The sequence below is a fragment of the Sinohyriopsis cumingii genome, chromosome 9, assembly GCF_028554795.1.
Source record: "Sinohyriopsis cumingii isolate HCF-2022 chromosome 9, ASM2855479v2, whole genome shotgun sequence".
NCBI classification, from domain to species: Eukaryota; Metazoa; Mollusca; class Bivalvia; order Unionida; family Unionidae; genus Sinohyriopsis; species Sinohyriopsis cumingii.
The window spans coordinates 47,430,090-47,449,641 of NC_142969.1; the positions used below are offsets into that span (position 1 = coordinate 47,430,090).

The following is a 19,552-nucleotide window of genomic DNA, read 5'->3' on the forward strand; positions in this document are numbered from 1 at the left end:
TGAATGAATAGATCAATTAATAGTTTTTTTTATACAAGATTAAGATAACAAATGATAATAAAAAGAACCAATCTTAATGTTCAATTCAGCGTGACAGATACATTACAGGTGGTGCACCTGTTTTGACAGATACGGTACACACACAGGAATGACATATGTTGACATGTTGTTTGCCTTATGTGCAAAGAATTAAATGCCCCTAGTCTTTTTATTTGCTGGCATTATTCACAAGGTAAAACTGTCAACCAAGAGCTCTGAAATTTATTTTTGCAGGGCTTGGTTTCCTAAATTACCTTCAAGAATGAATCACACTGGAACACTATTTTGACAATTGAAATAATCATGCTTTTCATTTTATATATGAAGTTAAATCTGACTTGAAGAAACATTCCTGACCTGCTGTTCACAAACTTGTCAGTAATCTTTAATACAGATGGCTTAAACATTCGCATTCAGGGCATTGATATATAATAACTTTGTTTTCCTAGACGCATCTAGCATCTCTTTGTTTTGCCTATATAGTATTAGGTTGTCTCACTTCATGATCTTTACCTATGCAGATAAACACAATAGATTCACCCACTGCAGTCTTCAAACACATCACTCTAGTTGTTGTCAGCCAATGATCTGAAACCAAGAGATGTACTTCATTTAGCACAAGTTAAAATTTTCAATGTATATCTGGTGATGCCATGATGTAAACAGGACCAATAAAAGCAAGCATTGAAACAAACACAATTTTTGTTGTTCCAATACTGGTATCACATTTCAGTCCGATAGGTATTTACATTTACTGCAGTAATGCATAAACTGATAACAGCAAACTAGTGCACAAAAGGGAGATATTGCTGTCACTATGGTACTGTTGCTCAGTTCATGTCCTTGTCCAGTCAGATTATATTTGAATTGGGTAGAAATTATAGGAAAACAGGAAGATTAAATATATGAATTTTCAAACAGAGTTTTGGAACATTTCATCTAATAATTCATAATGACAGTCTCTTCACAAACCACTCTGGTGGCCTAAGTCGTTGGAGCATCTGCCTCGGATGCGGGAGGTGATGGGTTCAAACCCAGGCCGAGTCATACCAAAGACTTGTAAAAATGGTACTAACAGCTGCCTTGCTTGGCACTCAGCATTAAGAGGTCCCCTGGTGTATGGATAATGTGACTCGGTGAGACATGATACACCAGTGCTAGACATCACTATAAACTGCCATATTGCAGACATTGTAACAGTATGATTGAAAAATTGTTTAAGCTTTGTTAAAAATCCAAATCACACACACACAAAGTCTCTAAACAACCACAATGTTTATTTTTTTTTTAATGACATTATGATTGATAAAATTTGCTGATCTACTAGAAGAAAAAATCTCAGAGGTGTCCCAAGACTAATAGCACATGACAAAATTGCTAAAATTTCATTTCCCAATGTTATATGTCACTAAAAAGAAATTCCTTTTAAAAGTAATTAAGGGTGTCCCAAGACTTACCGTCATTATAGCAAGGCTGGAGAAGAAAGTTGTTGAAAGTTGTTATAAACACACGCTTTCACTACAGGACACTGAAAGACCATTTCAGTTTTAAATAGTTTTTATTTCAGTACTTGAGAATTTGAATGTTCCATAAGAATAAGGAATAGCTTTTTGACATTATTGATTTAGTACATTGTTCATCTACTTGAAATTTGTTTGAGACTGCTCCAGTGGCCTAGTGGTTAGAGCATCTGCCTCAGATGCGGTAGGTCATAGGTTTGATCCCCGGCTGACTCATACCAAAGACTTCTAACAATGGTACTAACAGCTGCCTCACTTGATGCTTAGCATTAAGAGGTTAGTGTTAGGACTGGTCGGCCTGATGCCAGGATATTGTGACTGGGTGAGACATCATACTACATGTCTGCAGCATGATGCCCCAGTGCTAGACATTTCTTTAAACTGCCTCACTGCACACATCATAGCGATATGACTGAAAAATTGTTAAAGCTATGTAAAAAATCTGAATCACAGACACACACACACGCAAATTCATTTGAATTTAAAAATTGTGTAAAAGTCTATTTAAGATACAAGAGAAGTTTATACATGCATTGCTGTATCTCTCTTAACCGCTTTGTCTTTACCAAGTGCTTGATTATCAAGGCATGTAATTGACTTTGTCAAGGCCAGTGATTGACTTTGTCAAGGCAAGTGCTCTATACAGCATTTAAAATGAATTTGAATATGTACGGTCTGTTCTGCACTGTTGTAGGTTCCTGTCGAGACCTGATCCATGCCTACTTCATGTCTGGTTTGCCAGAGCAAGCTATAGCCTACATTCTGCGGGATGTCCTGCTTGCTTTGGACTACCTTCATAATAGAGGGATTATTCACAGGTTACATTTCTCTCTCCTTTTCTTTGACAATACAACTTTGAAACTAATTGCAAGCAAAAATAGAGAATAAGTAAAATATCACTTACATAGTAGTTTGGGGTATTAAAAAGCTGTTTTGTAGACATTGCTTTTGATTTTATGTTGAATTTGACTCTGTTCTATGTAATTATAGAATTTAACTTACAGCGTTTTATGAAATTATTGAGATTGACTGTCAATGTCACTATTGAGTTTGACTGTCAATGTTCTCTGATTGTTTAGTGGAGGTATGGTTTTCTGTCAGATTTGCTTGCTGGTTTCACGATAATGATTCTAAATATTATGGAGTTTTGGCCCCTGCATGCTTAAAAAAAATGTCTCCTCTGGCTTGAGAAAAAGCATAGGACATCATTTCTGCAAACTTGCTTGGTGACCATTGCTTTTCTTGAGAACTGTATAATGTTTTTTTGTAATCTTTAAAAATTGATCTGAATTTTCAAAAATTGTATGAAAATCAAATCATGATAGCTTTTATAATTATCTGTGTCAGCAATGCAACATGGATTCGTTTTTATTTATTTTTCTATTATTGCCCCCAGTATTGAAACTTTTACAGGAAATTACACTTCCTGATTACAGTGACTTTATTTGCTTCAACAAACCCTACTCTGATCAATCTTGTACCCAAAACTTTTATACATAAGTTTTCACAGAATTTCTTGTTGTTATGAACAGATTTTTTATGGAAGATGATCTTTATTTATAATAATATCCATGTGTTAACAAGAAACCTTTATTATAATCCCTTTTAATTGGTGATGTTATCTTTGCACAGGGCTGTCAAGGCCAGTCATATTCTTATTGAAGCCTCAGGACAGGTTTGTCTGGCAGGGATGAGGAATGCCTACCAAATGTCAAGGAATGGAGTAAGGCAAAAAATGGCATTTGACTACCCACACACCAGCAAACTATTGCAGTGGCTCAGTCCAGAGATACTCGAGCAGGTCTGTGGCCCACGTGTTAAAGTTTCTACTTATTATCTGTTCAGATTTCATTTAGGTGGCACAATGGCCACCTTGAAAATATTTTTGTAGCTATCCCTCTTGAATGAATGGTCATACCAATATGAGCATTCATTAAAAGACTTTTTATTTTGTCTAGATGGGCCTAAATGAAAATGGTGTTGATCTGACACATCTGACATGGCCAAAATGGCAGCTATCTTCAAACTCTTGTTATCATTACTCCTCCTGAATGGAAAGTCATGAAAATGTTGTGATAAGATTTACTTTGCCACATTCTTCTATTCACTGTCGTTTGTAGCATGTTAGAAATCCGTAGAAAGTATTTCTTTTCTTCAGTTTTTTGCCGAGTTGTTCAAGGAGCTCACCTTTACAGATCACTCACACATCTCACACATCGGATGCATGATTTAGGGTCTCAGGCTCAGCCATCATGGGTATGTGGAAAAGCTTACCAGTAGCTTTTTGGGGGGTTATAGTGCTTTCCATGGTTTTCTTAGGTTCTTCCTCTACCAGTTATATTGACTACTACGTATAACCTGTTGTATGCTGAAAATGGCATTAAACCCACAGCATCTTTTCATCATTTGCTATTTTTCTTTCCAGAATTTGGCTGGGTATAACACAAAGTCAGACATTTACAGTGTGGGTATTACAGCCTGTGAGCTTGCCAATGGTTATGCCCCATTCTCTGACATGCCAGCAACTCAGGTTTGTACTTGGACCAGTTCTTAACTTTTTTTAGTTCTGTAATAAAGATCATATCTTACTCTTTTTATTAACAGAGGTCAGTTATTCTGGATTTTATATCATTTGACTTGTGCCCTAAAATGATGTTTTTAAAAAAATGTGTTCTTTTAAATTCTGTTGAACAGTATAGGTGATATCCATGTTTTTGCATCACACTAATACTGCACTGCAAACACATTGGTGAGGTTAAGGGTGTTGCATATGTTATATATCAGACAATTTCATAGAAGATCCTTTAACATTTATTTATCCCATGAATGAAAAGTTCCAGATATGAAATGTTGTAGAGTGCAAAAGTCAAATGCTTGATGATAACACATTATGCTCTGCATTAAACCCATAAATGATAAACTACAAACAATAAGCAGGGATTTTAAAAAATTCTGAAAGTCAGCTTCACAGAAAAATTGAGCTTGCCTCAGAAAAGGTCAATTAGAAAATGGTTTTGAAATAGCAAGAATTTTTTTGAGAGACAGAGGCATAGAGGGAATCATTTTGAATAACCAATAACAGAGCTGTATTAATTTAATTTTAATAATTTGTCTGTAAATTGGGTTAATTAGAAAAACTTTGCCAAGTTTTCTTTCTTGCCTAAATAATTATGAAAGACTCATTTCTCCTTCAAATACATTTCCCAGTTATATTTTGTTAGGGATATTAGCCTGCTACCTCATGAACCCAGCTTTACTATTTCAAATAGACAAAGGGCATTAACTATTGCCCATTATGTCCCCTTAGCACAGACAGTTGTCACCAGTTTTTAGATTCGCTGCTGTACTGGCCTTATAGTATAGCTTACCCTAAAACAATCCAAACTGGCCCATCCAATATTTGTTTGGATCTATTTTGATGATTTATTAATCTGCTGCAGGTTGTATTTATTATTTTCACTATTTTTGCCAAATTTTTGTGATTCTGTTAACTTTCAGGGCTTCATGTTTTAAGACCCAATCCCACCATGCTATCATTGAACTCCATCAAGGTCATTACGAGTTAGCATGACTTTGACTCTTTTTTTGCATACTCAGTTTATAACAGCTTATATTACCAACTTCTAACGTGCTGCATTGATAATTTATGCTTTGTTTTGTCTTATTTGATGTTGTTTTGATAGAATTCAGTTAGACTTATTTATCTAAGCATTTTGCTTAAGTTGATAGCTTGGCCATAGGTTTCTAATAGGATACTGTTCACTTTCCATTAGTTGTAGAAGTGATTTAGCAAGTTAGTAATTTCAAATGTATTACTAGTTTCCACTTTATGTTTCTTCTGTGTTGTTTCAGTGGAATGACATCCAGGTGCTTCAAATGCAAAAACTTTAAGCAAAGAGGAGATAACCAGAACTCCTGCATTGCCTGTACAAAATGTACATCATCATCCCCATGCAACATATGTAACTCTTGCTCAGAAGACACTTGGGCTGTAGTGATCCAATAGGCAGCTGAGAGGAAGGAATGATGGACTAAAGAAGGAAAGGCATGACATCCTAAGCCTTCATCCCAGATCCACCTCCATTTAAAGTCTTGTGGGAGAAACTGGCATTCCCCCTCATAGGAAAGTTCATCGGGTGCAACCTATGGCCACAGTTACATCAGCAGCAGGGGAGGAAGAAGATGCAGAAAGGGTACAGATGTTTTTCAAACAGATGTGTCATCTGGTACAGTAGACAACGATGCAATTCCTGACATTGGGGCAGATTTACCCCTTTTTCTCTTGCTTGCCCCTGACCCATTGGGGGGATATTCCCCCAATTTTAGGCAGCCCAGTGATCCCAAGTCCACACTGCATGTCATGCATGGCCTTCAGGCCTGTTAGTCAGGATGCATGGGGTTCATGCTGGATCCATTGGATCCAATTCTTAATACTGCTGCACTGTTACTGGCTGTCCAGCTGTCACCAGCCATCTGGACATCACTGGTAGTCCAACCATCCCAGGATGAGGACCTTTTGTCAAAACGGTCCAGCCAAATAGATCATATGGGGATCTTAGTGACAGGTCTGTCTATCTAGCCATACTGTCAGCATCTTACCACTATTATACTGGAGATTTCAGTAAGAAATCTGTCTAGGCAGGTCTTTGGAGCAGCAAGTACCAGTGATAGCAGCCGGACCATCTTATATACTTTCAGCATCCGGTTCGACCGTATGGAGTTCACATCAGCTTGCAGTGCTGATATTGTTGGACTTCTGATTGTTCACTGCCTACCCTCAAGGAAGAGCTAGTGGCATCGCTAAATACAACTGGCTGAAGTCATCGATGTCACCCAACATGAAGCTGACCTAGAAGTGGACCCGCATACACTGAGCATGATGAGATGCTGTCAAATCAGTCTTATTGAGATCCGACTATGGAGCAGATGGAATTCATCTTTCAGGCTGTGATCGAGGAAATCTATTGAATGTTGGCCAGTTCGGAATGCCCTCCACCACCTACTGGTACCCAGACCTACAGAGTCAAGGCATGGATTGATTTTGGGGAGGAGGAAGAGACACCATCCTTCTGGCTCTTAACACAGTCAGCAAAGATTATGGTGATTATCAACCGGCTTTCTGGTTGGATTGGTGACCTAGGCAATTCTGAGGCATTTTTCTCTGAAAGCCACATTCCAGTAGCATTCTCCTCACTGGTATTTTATTCAGTGCAACACCACAACACAGGTCTTCTGGCTCTTAACAAAAGGTTGGCACCATCCACTTGTCAGCTCCATTATACTACAAAATGGATAAGAATGTGTTAAGTGCCACATCCAAGCTGGTTCAAAACATTGTGGCATAATCCTCCATGTTAGATTTGGGCTCATTGATAATCTTCTGGCTTGCCAAACAAACCAAACTAACAATAGGGATGCGATGGCTGGAATTGTTCAGGTCCTTAACTGAGCAGCTCACCATACTATGACCATTGCCTTGACGGCTTCAGATAACTTAGACCTACTCTGACAGGATGAATGTCTGCAGTCTGCTTTGCTCAAACCACATCATATTCTCGCCTTACGGACAACCCCATTTGGGTCTCCATTGCGTTTTGGAGGACAAATTGAAGAAGTTTGGAGGCAGGCAACTCAAGAACTGCCCCTCCTACTCGCTGCTCTACCCATTCAGGCATTTGGACACCCTCAGCCAGAGCAAAGGGATGTTCAGTCCCAACCCAATGACCAAGAGACGACAGCCTAATCAACGTAGGAGGCAATCATACAGAGGTGGATAGAAACAAATTTTCTCTGCTTTTAAGCCTCCAAACCTTAAACATTGACCTACCCTTTCCACTGCCTGCAGCCAGGCTTCCTGTGAGCAGCCAACTATGCATTTTTTTTTCATGTTTACTGGATCTTCCTTATCTTCCAGAATGGGTGGTTGATCCTGATCATCTTATAGCTTCGTTTTTTTCTTCTTCATCCAACCCCTTTCCCTCTTTACAGATTTACCATCAGAGTAAACAAGAAAGGAGATACAGTTGCTCATCAGAAAACAGGTGGTGGAGATTGTACAAACACACAATCCCTAGGGATTTTATTCAGTGCTGCTTCTAATTCGGAAAGTGAGCAGCAAGTTCAAACCCATTGTCAACCGGAGTCATCCCAGCTGATCCGTTGCACCTCCAGAATTCAAGATAGAGACAGTGAGATCAATCCACCTCTCAATCCGAAAGGGCAAGTATGCTGTTGGTCTCTACTGACACATACTTTAATGTCCATGTGCCTCCACATGTCACTAAGATTCCTCCATTATGCATACTGCGACACCATTTGTCCATTCACAGTTCTTCCCTTGGGCCTCAACATCAGCCCTTGGACTTTTACCCAGATTACAGATTGCATCGTCTCCCTCTTCTGGTCGATGTCATCTACAACGATGTCATCATACCTGGATGACATCCTCCAGAAACATGGTAAGTTATATTCTACTCCAATGCAAGAACAATCTCCTTCTCTTTGAGTTCATATAGGCTTTTTATAGAACTGGGAAAAGTCATACATCTGTCCATCCCAGAATTTTGTCCATCTGGGTATGGGGTTCTTAACCAACCGGAATCAACTCCATTTCCAACAGGAAATGGTTCTCAGCGAGAGTATTCTTGCAGCTCCTGCTTATTCATTGTGACAGCAAACTTGATTGCTCACAGCCATCTTTTTATGTGCCCCTTACAAATGACATTGCTAGTACAATGGCACCTATTTTCATGTTCCCTAAGTCCAAAAGTCATGATCACACTAATACCTGTGTCGGTGGTGCATCCCAGGTTGGCTGACCATGGGAGTCCTGCTTGAGAAGCCCCAACTGGAAATAATGGTGTGTACCAACATTAGTGTATGGTTGGAATGCTTACATGTTACCAGATCCAGCAGACTCAGTATCTTGGCCGACACTCTATCCAGAACAGGTCAAGTGCATCACACATCATGGTCTCTCCATGAGTCAGTCTTCACTCGGATCTGCACACTTTGGAGGTGTCTGATGATTGGTTTTGCAACGAGGTGGAATCACAAGTTACCCACCTTCGTCTCTCCAGTCCCAGACTCAGAAGCTTGGGCCCTGGATGCATTAACAATCAGTTGGGAGGGGTTGTGGGTATTTGCCTACCCTCCCATGGTCCTGATACCAAAAATAATCCCAAAGTTACAGGGTCAGAATTCAAAGATGATTCTGATAGCCCCTCTCAGATGGGACAAGACACTCTCATATGGAACAAGTCCTTGGTCACCAGTCTACTCAGTATAGTGATAGATCTGCCCAGGAAGATCCTGGCCATCCCAAACCATATCAGAACACGGTCACAGTGTTCCAATCCTGTCCAGGCCATCTTCTTCAGCACTTTTGGCTCTTAATTGGACAGCCTTACAAGAAAAACAACTTAAACCTTCAATTGTGGAGAGAATCTCGAGAACAAGAAGGCTGTCTACTGTGAAGGTTTATGAGGGAATGTGGTGTGTTTTCATGGACTAGTAGCAAATCTGTAACATCATCTCTTTGAGTGCCTCAATACCTCACATGGCCAGATTTTTTCTCTGGCTCTTTGAGGAGAAACAGTTTGCTCCGATCACTATCATAGGCTACCACTCTAAGATATGGGACACATTCTCTCATCATGGCAGATATGATATTGGGCATGATAAAGACCTTTCACATAATTTTGCCGATTGTGATCTCAATCAACCAAAATCTGTTCTGTTTACAAAGTGGAACCGCTCACGTGTCTTAACATGCTAAATACGAGTAAATTCGAGCCTCTATCCCACATGTTGCTAAAGTTACTATCATACGTGCATGCAGAGTGAATGAACTATTTGCCCTTTCTGTCCTCCTGAACTAATGTTATTGTTCACAAAGGAAATCCAGTTATTCTTCCCCAGTAGGATATCCAAGGTAGAGGATGGATGCTTTGCATCACCTCCTTCTATTACTTATTCTCTTAATGTGACTGGGGAATGTGTTCAAATGAGAAAGCAAATTTTCAAGTAAATTATGTTTTTCCGAGAATACTTACCTGATCACATTACTTAAAAACCCTCCCAACCACCCCACCATGCAGGCATCCTTTTCATTATCTCACTCAGCTAAAAACACCTGGTGGTGCTAAGGGGAGGTAATAGGCAAGAATTATTGCCCTTTTTGTGTGTTTGAAATGGACAGGAATCAATGATTTTCTTTTAGTAGAGCTCGATTAACGAGTTAGGAGGCTAATAGGCTAATATTTCTAATGTAATATGATTGGAATGGGTAAGTATTCTTAGAGAAACATAATTTACTTACAAATTTGCTTTCTTCAACTACATCAACAATAATGAAAACTAGACTCTTTGTAATGATTAATTTGTGCTCACAACTGAATGTAGTCAGTATACTTTACAGTTATCATCCAGTCACCTTGAAACCACCGACATGCATCAAAATATCTGACAGTCTGATTTTTGTGATAACACTTATTTGCATCCATTTAATTGTTTGCCAGTCAATATTTACTTATTGGTCTCCTGTTATTTACCACATAAATAACAGATCATAAGTACTTCATGTGGGCAATCTGATTAAAATCAAATCTCCAATGTCCTATGTGAAGATCTGATAGTGACTGCTTAGGGTTGTTTTCTGATGACCTTTGAATTAGTCTATGGAAATGCAGCCTTCAAAAAAAAGTGAATCAACTCATTTAGCATTGCTCCTTTTCTACCACAGTGCTTATTCCCCCAAAAACAAAGATATAACACTTCATCTGATTGGCTGATAAAATTAGTGATTATGGTAATAAAATAGGTCACCAGAACATGACCACTAAGCGATCACTGTCAAATCTTCATGTAGGACAGTGGAGATCTGATTTTAATCAGACTGTTCATTTGCATGTTGCATTTTTGGTTCATTGATCAGTCGTTGAATGAAATCCTGGAGGTTAATTATTAGTAACAAGTACCTTTAATTTCCAAACACATCTGTCAGTGAAATCTCACAAGTTATATTATTGACAATTAATGCTTTACTTGCCTAAAGATGGTGACATGCATCAAAATAATCTTCAGACTCAGTCAGGTAACTGCCTGAGGCTAGGTTAGGGACCTGAACATTGGTTAAACCCAGATACATACAAATATTATGATTAAAGTTAGTTAATAAATTGGAATATCAATATTCTTTACTTCACAAAGCTGGCTTCAGTTATTAAATATTCACATTATCAAGCCTGAGTGAGAAAATGTGAGTGACCTTGACATTGACTACAAGAAGGAAATGTCTATTGTGGCATTATAAACAGAAAACTAACTCTCCCAACTCAGTTTTTTGGACTGTGGGCAAGTGACCTGGAAACAAGCTTGCCCATGCCAAATGTGAGATGTTCTGGGAGTCAGGCAAGTTGATTTGTAGGTCCCAGCAATAAGCAATAAATCATGAACGAAACAGTGAAAATATTGATAAAATTGGATATATTTCAAGAGAGTACTTTCAGTTCTAAAAAGAATTGAATGTGAACAAAATCCATTTTAGGCATCCCGTTCTGGTGGCCTAGTGGTTAGAGCATCCACCTCGAATGCGGGAGGTCGTGCGTTCAATTCCTGTCCGAGTCATACCAAAGACTTACACAAATGGTGCTGACAGCTGCCTCAATTGGCGCTCAGCATCAAGAGGTTAGTGTTAGGACTGGTTGGCCTGGTGTCAGGAAAATGTGACTGGGTGGGATGTTTGCGGCATGATGCCTCAGTGCTAGACATCACTATAAGCTATCACACTGCAGACATTGTAGCGATATGACTGAATTTTTTTTTAACTACATTAAAAATCCAAATCACACACACCAATTCAGGCATAAAACAAATTATCTTCCGGTGATGAAACTGGACGTTTTAAGTTCAGGTTATGAATATGAAGTTAGCTCCACTTTTATTGTTTAATTTTATATTTTGATATTCATTCTACCTTGATAATCTTACAGTTTATAAACATTCCATGATGTCTTTATTATCCAAGAACAAATATCATATGTACACCACTCCCTCGATAACTCGCGCACATCGGGGTCCAGAAACATCGACCGCACTATAAGCGAGGGGCGAGTTATCGAGGGACCTATAAAATAAGCCCAAAACCAATAAAGTGATTGACGACATAACGGAAAAATAAGGGGGGGGGGTAGGCAGATTATACTGCTGAATATTCACTTTATAATCGTTCTGAGATTAACTGTTAATAAATATCTCTTCATAACGGTGTACTTTATTATTTTCTCATAGGACAACATTAAAAATTTCAGGATAAATTACAGTATATTGAGGCGATCATCGAAAACATTATTCCACGTGGTTTCCGTTCGCTGAACATGTGTACCACTTCACACATTGTGTACTACGTCACTAATTTTATGTTGAATTGTATACATTCTAGTTTTATTGTTTGAGCCAAATTATAATTTTTTTTTACACAAAAGATCGACTCTTTTCGAGAAACAGTGTCGATCGAACGATAGACAGATAGATTTCAATGCGATAGAAGTAAAATGGAAAAAAAAAAAACAAGAGTTAATCAGTACTAACATATTTAATTGGTCTCAAATTTAAAACAACGTAAATTAGAACAAGTTAATACTTGCCGTTTGTGCCACGCTTGACAAATATCAATTCACTTTTTGAAAAAATCAGTTAATTTTTTTTGTGTGTGTTACTCCTTGGTTTCTCTGCCGCCGAGCAAAATCCCTCAGATTTCTCAACTGCATGAGCTTTACGTAGTCAACATTTTGGGTCTCCAGCCACCTTATGACAATATCAAAATATTTGCTTCCTTAATTTTTTTTGTGTGTGTTACTCCTTGGTTTCTCTGCCGCCGAGCAAAATCCCTCAGATTTCTCAACTGCATGAGCTTTACGTAGTCAACATTTTGGGTCTCCAGCCACCTTATGACAATATCAAAATATTTGCTTCCTGTGCAGAGGGGTGGGGGTGCAACATCTGTGTCTGCATCACTTTCAACACTTGTGTTATTCCAGTTAGAATCGTCTTCTGCTGCAAATTTGTTCGCTATAGAAATAATTATAGTTTCATCTGACATGTATGCGGCTGTAGGGCAATCATTGTCAGCACAAATCCACTCCTCCATCAAGAGAAACGCCCATCTCAGGACCATGAGTCTGTACTAATTTCTCCCAAACAGCCTCGGCATTAATGACATCAGTTTCACTGAAACATTCGAAGTCACTTTCGTCGTCGTTGTCTCTGTTACTGTTTTGCTTTACGTCAAAGGCAGCTCCAAGACCCTTAATCCAGCACCCGAGGTCTCTTGTAATCGATTTTTGTTTTTAATGCAACAAACACTTCCCCAAGTTGTTGATCAAAACAAAGCCGGCATGTACATGTAATTAGGTTCTCACAGAAGTACTTACGGGTTTCGATGTGACGGTCGATTGACTCTTTTCATGTTTTCAATGAACAGAATATGTTGTGATTATAATGTTTACACTGAAACGGAATTAAAGGATTAGAAAGTGACTTTCACACAGGAAGTCGTTTAATTGGTGTTTATTTCATTCTCTGTTGCCACCTGTTAACATTTACCAGAAGTTTTCATTGATCGCTGTTTCACCAGACTGTTTATTTACAGTATAATGACAACTATTTATCCTAAAAACTTACATAATATATGATACCTTTAAACAGAGGTCTCGCTAGGATTTTAAAACTGGGTCTTTCTGCCTCTGAATTCAATCACTAAATATCAGTATATTTTCTCACTCGGTCGCCAAGTCAAAGCCTTTGAACTAGCCGCCTAGCTGTTGCATCATGTTCTTTTTTTTTTTTTTTTTAATGTACTCTTATGAAATAGCAACAGTACATCAAAGAGTCTTTCAGTCACTGAATTCTGTCATTGTAAATATCAGCACAGTAAACTGATCAACACATTTTCCCACAAAGCAGGTGGCTGAAACAGGACCGGCAAATCTTTGAATTTTCCCGCGCACCTATTACATGCGTACGGAGGACTCCCGCCTTTTCTGCGTCCCAGATCAAAAATTGGCGTCCAAATACGCGTAATTAAGCGTTTTCGAGATCTCTGAAATTAATTCTTCTCTAGAACTTGAAAATTTCAAAATATGGATTATATTTTTACGGGCATTAATCACCATTTTCGATGATAAAACGAGCAATGTATCGAGGTTTAATTTATCAATTCTTATCGTAATTTTTTCATGTTCAGCATATTTTAAAGATATTTTAAATACATTTTCTCTGGAAAAAATCGGGAGCCAAGATGGACACCGCGTTATAAGCGGGATCGCGAGTTATCGAGGGAGCGGTGTATATATCCTTTAGCTGTATGACCAGGTCTCCATATCCTTTTGAGTTATCAGGTTAATTGTTGAGTTTCCTTTGATATATCAGTTTAATTGTTGAGTATCACTTTAATTGTTTGACTGATCTCCATATCCTTTGAGGTATCAGTTTAATTGTATGACCACGTCTCCATATCCTTTGAGGTTACCATATCAGTTTAATTGTATGACCAGGTCTCCATATCCTTTGAGATATCAGTTTAATTGTATGACCAGGTCTCCATATCCTTTGAGATATCAGTTTAATTGTATGACCAGGTCTCCATATCCTTTGAGATATCAGTTTAATTGTATGACCAGGTCTCCATATCCTTTGAGATATCAGTTTAATTGTATGACCAGGTCTCCATATCCTTTGAGATATCAGTTTAATTGTATGACCAGGTCTCTATATCCTCTGAGATATCAGTTTAATTGTATGACCAGGTCTCTATATCCTCTGAGATATCAGTTTAATTGTATGACTGGTCTCCATAGCCTTTGAGATGTCAGTTTATTTTTATGATCTCCATATCCTATGAGATACTGGTTTAATTGTATGACTGGTCTCCATATCCTTTGAGATATTAGTTTAATTGTATGACTGGTTTCTATGTCCTTGATTTCAGTGTAATTGTATGACCAGGTCTCCATATCCTTTGAGATATTAGTTTAATTGTATGACTGTTTTCTATATCCTTGATTTCAGTGTAATTGCATGACCAGGTATCTTATATCCTTTGAGATATTAGTTTAATTGTATGACTGATCTCTATATCCTTGATTTCAGTGTAATTGTATGACCAGGTCTCCATATCCTTTGAGATATTAGTTTAATTGTATGACTGGTCTCCATATCCTTTGAGGTATCAGTTTAATTGTATGACTGATCTCTATATCCTTTTTGAGATATCAGTTTAATTGTTGAGTAACAATTTGATTGTATTACTGATCTCCATATCCTTTAAGATATAAGTTTAATTGTATGACTGGTCCTCATATTGAGATACCAAAGAGGGACAGTTGCATTTGATACTATCTGTTTTTGATTAGTTCTTCTTTGCTGCATATATGTCACTTTAAAATTTTGGATAAGTCAAGGCTGACAAAGTTTGCATGTACTTACCATGTGTATGAATGTATAGAGACAAATGGTATTAGTTACATATCTAAATTATTATAATAAAACTTTTCAGTAAAGCATGTATAACTGTGTTTGTTTGTGACAATGGGATGTATCTGATATTGTCAGGTAAATTATAAAAGTTGGGGAAATAAATTGTTTGAAACATTGCCAAAAAGTGCTAATGGAAATTGGGCCTATAAAGATATGGTCTTACACATGTACAACATCTCCTTGGCACATATTTAGTATATACTCACAAGTCAGATCCAACTGAAATGTCCTTGATCTGCCATTATATAATGCTCTGGTAGATCGGGGTCAATGGAGTTTGTAAGGTTTTGTCAGTAGAACAAAACAGCATAGACTATAGATTTGGGTCTATGTTGCTTATACACAAATATATTTGGTATTCTTACTTAGGAACAAATCTTGACCTCCAAATGAAAAATGTTTAATTGGTGAAATTATAACTTATTGTAAGAACATTAAAATTTATACCCATGAAACTTTTTCTTTTTGCAGATGTTACTAGAAAAACTCAATGGAACAAAGCCAGTCCTTGCTGATTCTTCAACAATTGCTGCATTAAGTGCAGAACAAAATATCACTGACTCTGGTAATGGTGTATTTTAATTTTATTGTATCATATAAAAAAAGAAATTCAGTCTATTGTCATCTTTCAGTTTACTTATATGATGAGGGTTTCTGTCAGGTAATTATCTGGTGTAATTAGATCACCATGTCATAAGGCCAAGTGTCAGGTAATCATCTGGTGTAATTATCTCGCCATGCCATAAGGCCAAGTGACAGGTGATCATCTGGTGTAATTAGCTCACCATGCCATAAGGCCAAGTGTCAGGTAATCATCTGGTGTAATTAGCTCACCATGCCATAAAGCCAAGTGACAGGTAATCATCTGGTGTAATTAGCTCACCATGCCTTAAGGCCAGGTGACAGGTAATCATCTTGTGTAATTAGCTCACCATGCCAAAAGGCCAAGTGTCAGGTAATCATCTGGTGTGATTAGATCACCATGCCATAAGGCCAAGTGTCAGGTAATCATCTGGTGTAATTAGCTCCCCATGCCATAAGGCCAAGTGACAGGTAATCATCTGGTGTAATTAGCTCCCCATGCCATAAGGCCAAGTGACAGGTAATCATCTGGTGTAATTAGCTCCCCATGCCATAAGGCCAAGTGACAGGTAATCATCTGGTGTAATTAGCTCACCATGCCATAAGGCCAAGTGACAGGTAATCATCTGGTGTAATTAGCTCACCATGCCATAAGGCCAAGTGAATTTTCGGTATGGCTCTGTATCTGTCATGAGTTTTATGTCAATAATTGCTATTTTAAATTTCTTGTCAAATACAACTGGACTGAATTTGACTAAATTTGGCATAGTGCATTCTGGCATTAAGGGCTTTCAAAATTGTACATAGATGTCAGTCCACCCATCAGTACTAGCTGCCATTACTACATACCATTTAAAAGACTTCTCAAAAACATCTGAAGGGGCCGCGAGTGGCCAAGTGGCCCAAAGCGCTCTCTGTTACGGATCACTGCCATCTCACCTCTGTCTGCGTGGGTTCGAGTCTCGGATTTGGCTAATGTGGGTATGTGAGAAAGCTTGCCAGTAGCTTATCATGGGTTGGTGGTTCTTTCCAGGTTTTTTCTGGGTTCTTCCTCCACCATTAATACTGGCTGCCATGTATGGCCTATCGAGTGCTGAAAAATGGCGTTAAACCCTACAACAATAACAACATCAACAACTAATATTAATGAGATGATCTTGTATCGAATTGGTTGAGAATGTTTCCTTTCTGTAGACCATATTTCTGATCCATTGTGGATTAGATTATGGACTTATTTTACAATAATGATCAAAATCATTCCATAATAAGGTAGTTTTGTATCTGGTTGACTGAACTTGTTAAATTCATCCAGTTTTATTGATGATCATATTTTGATAAAAGTTGTTAAATAGCCTTATATCATCAAGCTGCTGGGTGAGTTTGATTGTGATCAAGATCTATGCATATTTATGATGCTCAATTTGTTGGGAGCCCCGAGTGGCCGAGTGGTCTAAAGCGTTCACCATGACGGATCACTGCCATCTCACCTCTGTCTGCATGGGTTTGAGCCCAAGGCTCGGCTAGCGTGGGTACATGGGAAAGCCTGCCAGTAGCTTCTCATGGGTCGGTGTGTCTTCCCTCAGTTTTCCATGGTTCCTCCTCCACCAGTTATACTGGCCGCCATGTATAGCCTATCTTGTGCTGAAAAATGGCGTTAAACCCTAGAACAACAACAACAACTAAATTTGTTACTATTCTAGAGACTGAGCTTACATTAGACTGATAGGTTTTAGACAAGTTCTATTGCAAATAATATCTTTCCATATTAATGAGGTGTTCTTGCATCAGTTTTGTTAAGTTGGATATTTCTCTAGAGGCCTTATTTCTTATCTGATTCTGATAAACTTGGTACATAGGCTTACCATATATACTTGCTTGTAAGTCAGTTTAACTAAAAGTGAAATCATCTTTTTAGGGCTACAGAAAACCCATTTCTCTTTGGCTCTCCTGTGAGCCAAGGTGTATTTTGCAAGTCAGATCCATCTGAAGGGGTGATATGTCGTCACTGAGTCACTTTGGACAAATAAACAAGCTAGATAGATAGATATATAAAAAATCAGAACCAGTTTAAAATAGATTTATATTATTTGTGGGGAACATATCACAGATAACTTGACAACTTATGATTCATCCTAATTAAATTGATTAAAGTCCATAATGCTTGAGATTTTATATCCATTATATAATAAATCCATGAATTTAATATAGATCACATGCTGGTACAAAAATAGTTCAAAATAATTGTCTGATTTACAATATCCCATAATGTTAATCTTATAATAAACAATGAAAGTTAAGTCCAAATTTATTTTGTATTCACAGTATCCTATAAAAATCCTATCTAATCTCATCTGGTACAAAATCCAAGAATTGATCTTCATTGTCTGATAATGTTCAGAAATCCTTTCACGGTCATCAAGTTAATCAACATGTTCTAGTTGTCATAAATATTATCTGACTCTCTTTCCTTGGCTTCACTGTCATGTGTGGGTGCTTATGTATAGACTGAGCTTGGACCCTATCAGTAACACTTTGATTATACAGTTGATGAAATCTATTAAAAGTTGCAATTAAACACGCATCGTTTGAATAACCTCCCTGTTATTTGGCAAACTTGCAGCTCAATCACATGGTTGTCATGTGGGAAATAAAAATGATGTTGCCTTTACAAGATAAAGGTATTAAGGTTGAACATTCACTGGAAGATGTAGGACTCTACTTTGCACTGAATAAGTACATGTACTAAATTCGCGGCTTGATGAAAGGGATTGTCAACTTGTAAACAAGTGTGCTGCCTTACAATTCAAGGGTTTATTGAGTCATGTGCACTGGCAGAAAGTGTGTTGACATATCACATGGGAATTAAAAATGTAACCTATGTAAAAAGGAAAATACAACTGAAATCAAAACTGTTATTGCACCAAACCCAGTGTTTATACAGCAAAATATAATTATTATTTAAATACATGTTGTTAGGACTTGCTTGACAATAAAAGCAGTATACAATCTTAGTAAATAATAATGGTAAACAACATTGATGGACATTTAACTTCGCACTGTATAATATTTAACTTATTTGTGATATTTAAAATCCAAATAACTGTTGATACAAGTAATTTGTAAGAATAAAGTCATGAAACGGAAAAGACAGTACATATATATGCATTTCTCAATGGGAATAATGCATAGAAACATAAAAATATTTGAATTCACCCTATTTTTTTTGTACTGCAATCATGTAGAGTTTCCAACATTACCGGTATATTTTTTTATTTTTTGGGGTATGCTTATAAAGATGACCCCTATTCTGCATGAATCAAATTTTCAGTTATAAAGGTTGATTTATAAGCGAGTATATACAGTTTACCATCAAGATCTTTTGTTATAATTGTTTTCATACTGTTGCAAAATAGGTAAAATCTATGTGAAAGAATGATTGGGAGATAATTAACATCAGGTTGTATTCTTATAATGATACTATGTAAGCCTATTTGGTGGAATGGTTAACTTAAGTAAGTAGGCCAGTGATCTCAGACTCTGTTAAGGCTCCAGTTTCTCTTTTCTAGGTGTGCCAGGTGACTCAGGAATTGATAGAGTAGAGGCCAACAACTCGGAGAAGACCGGTGCCCTGGGATATGCATACAATCGAACCTTCTTGAACACTTTCCATCAGTTTGTTGATATCTGTTTAGAAAAAGATCCTGAGAGCAGGTATAAATTTCCAAGAATAAGAGGGCTTCAGCATTGAATCTGTGAAATGTGTGACCAGTTTTATGTGCATGCTATGTGAGAGAGTGTATTGTGTTATGATGTTGTCCATCTGTCCCTCTGTTACCAATTTTGTTTCTGCACAGTAATTTCAGTTATCCACCAAA

General features: G+C 37.7%; 1 protein-coding gene across 7 annotated transcripts in view; it reads left to right on the plus strand.

The window, feature by feature from the left end:
* LOC149791753 (STE20-related kinase adapter protein alpha-like) overlaps positions 1-19,552 on the plus strand; it is a 65,316-nt gene that overhangs the window by 32,533 nt on the left and 13,231 nt on the right. For all 7 annotated transcript variants that reach the window (XM_089970249.1, XM_089970252.1, XM_089970250.1 and 4 more), the window contains 5 exons: positions 2,254-2,377; positions 3,192-3,360; positions 3,985-4,089; positions 15,567-15,660; positions 19,244-19,388. In XM_089970249.1, the coding sequence (XP_089826375.1) occupies positions 2,254-2,377; positions 3,192-3,360; positions 3,985-4,089; positions 15,567-15,660; positions 19,244-19,388 (637 nt within the window). The remainder of the gene's footprint in view (positions 1-2,253; positions 2,378-3,191; positions 3,361-3,984; positions 4,090-15,566; positions 15,661-19,243; positions 19,389-19,552) is intronic.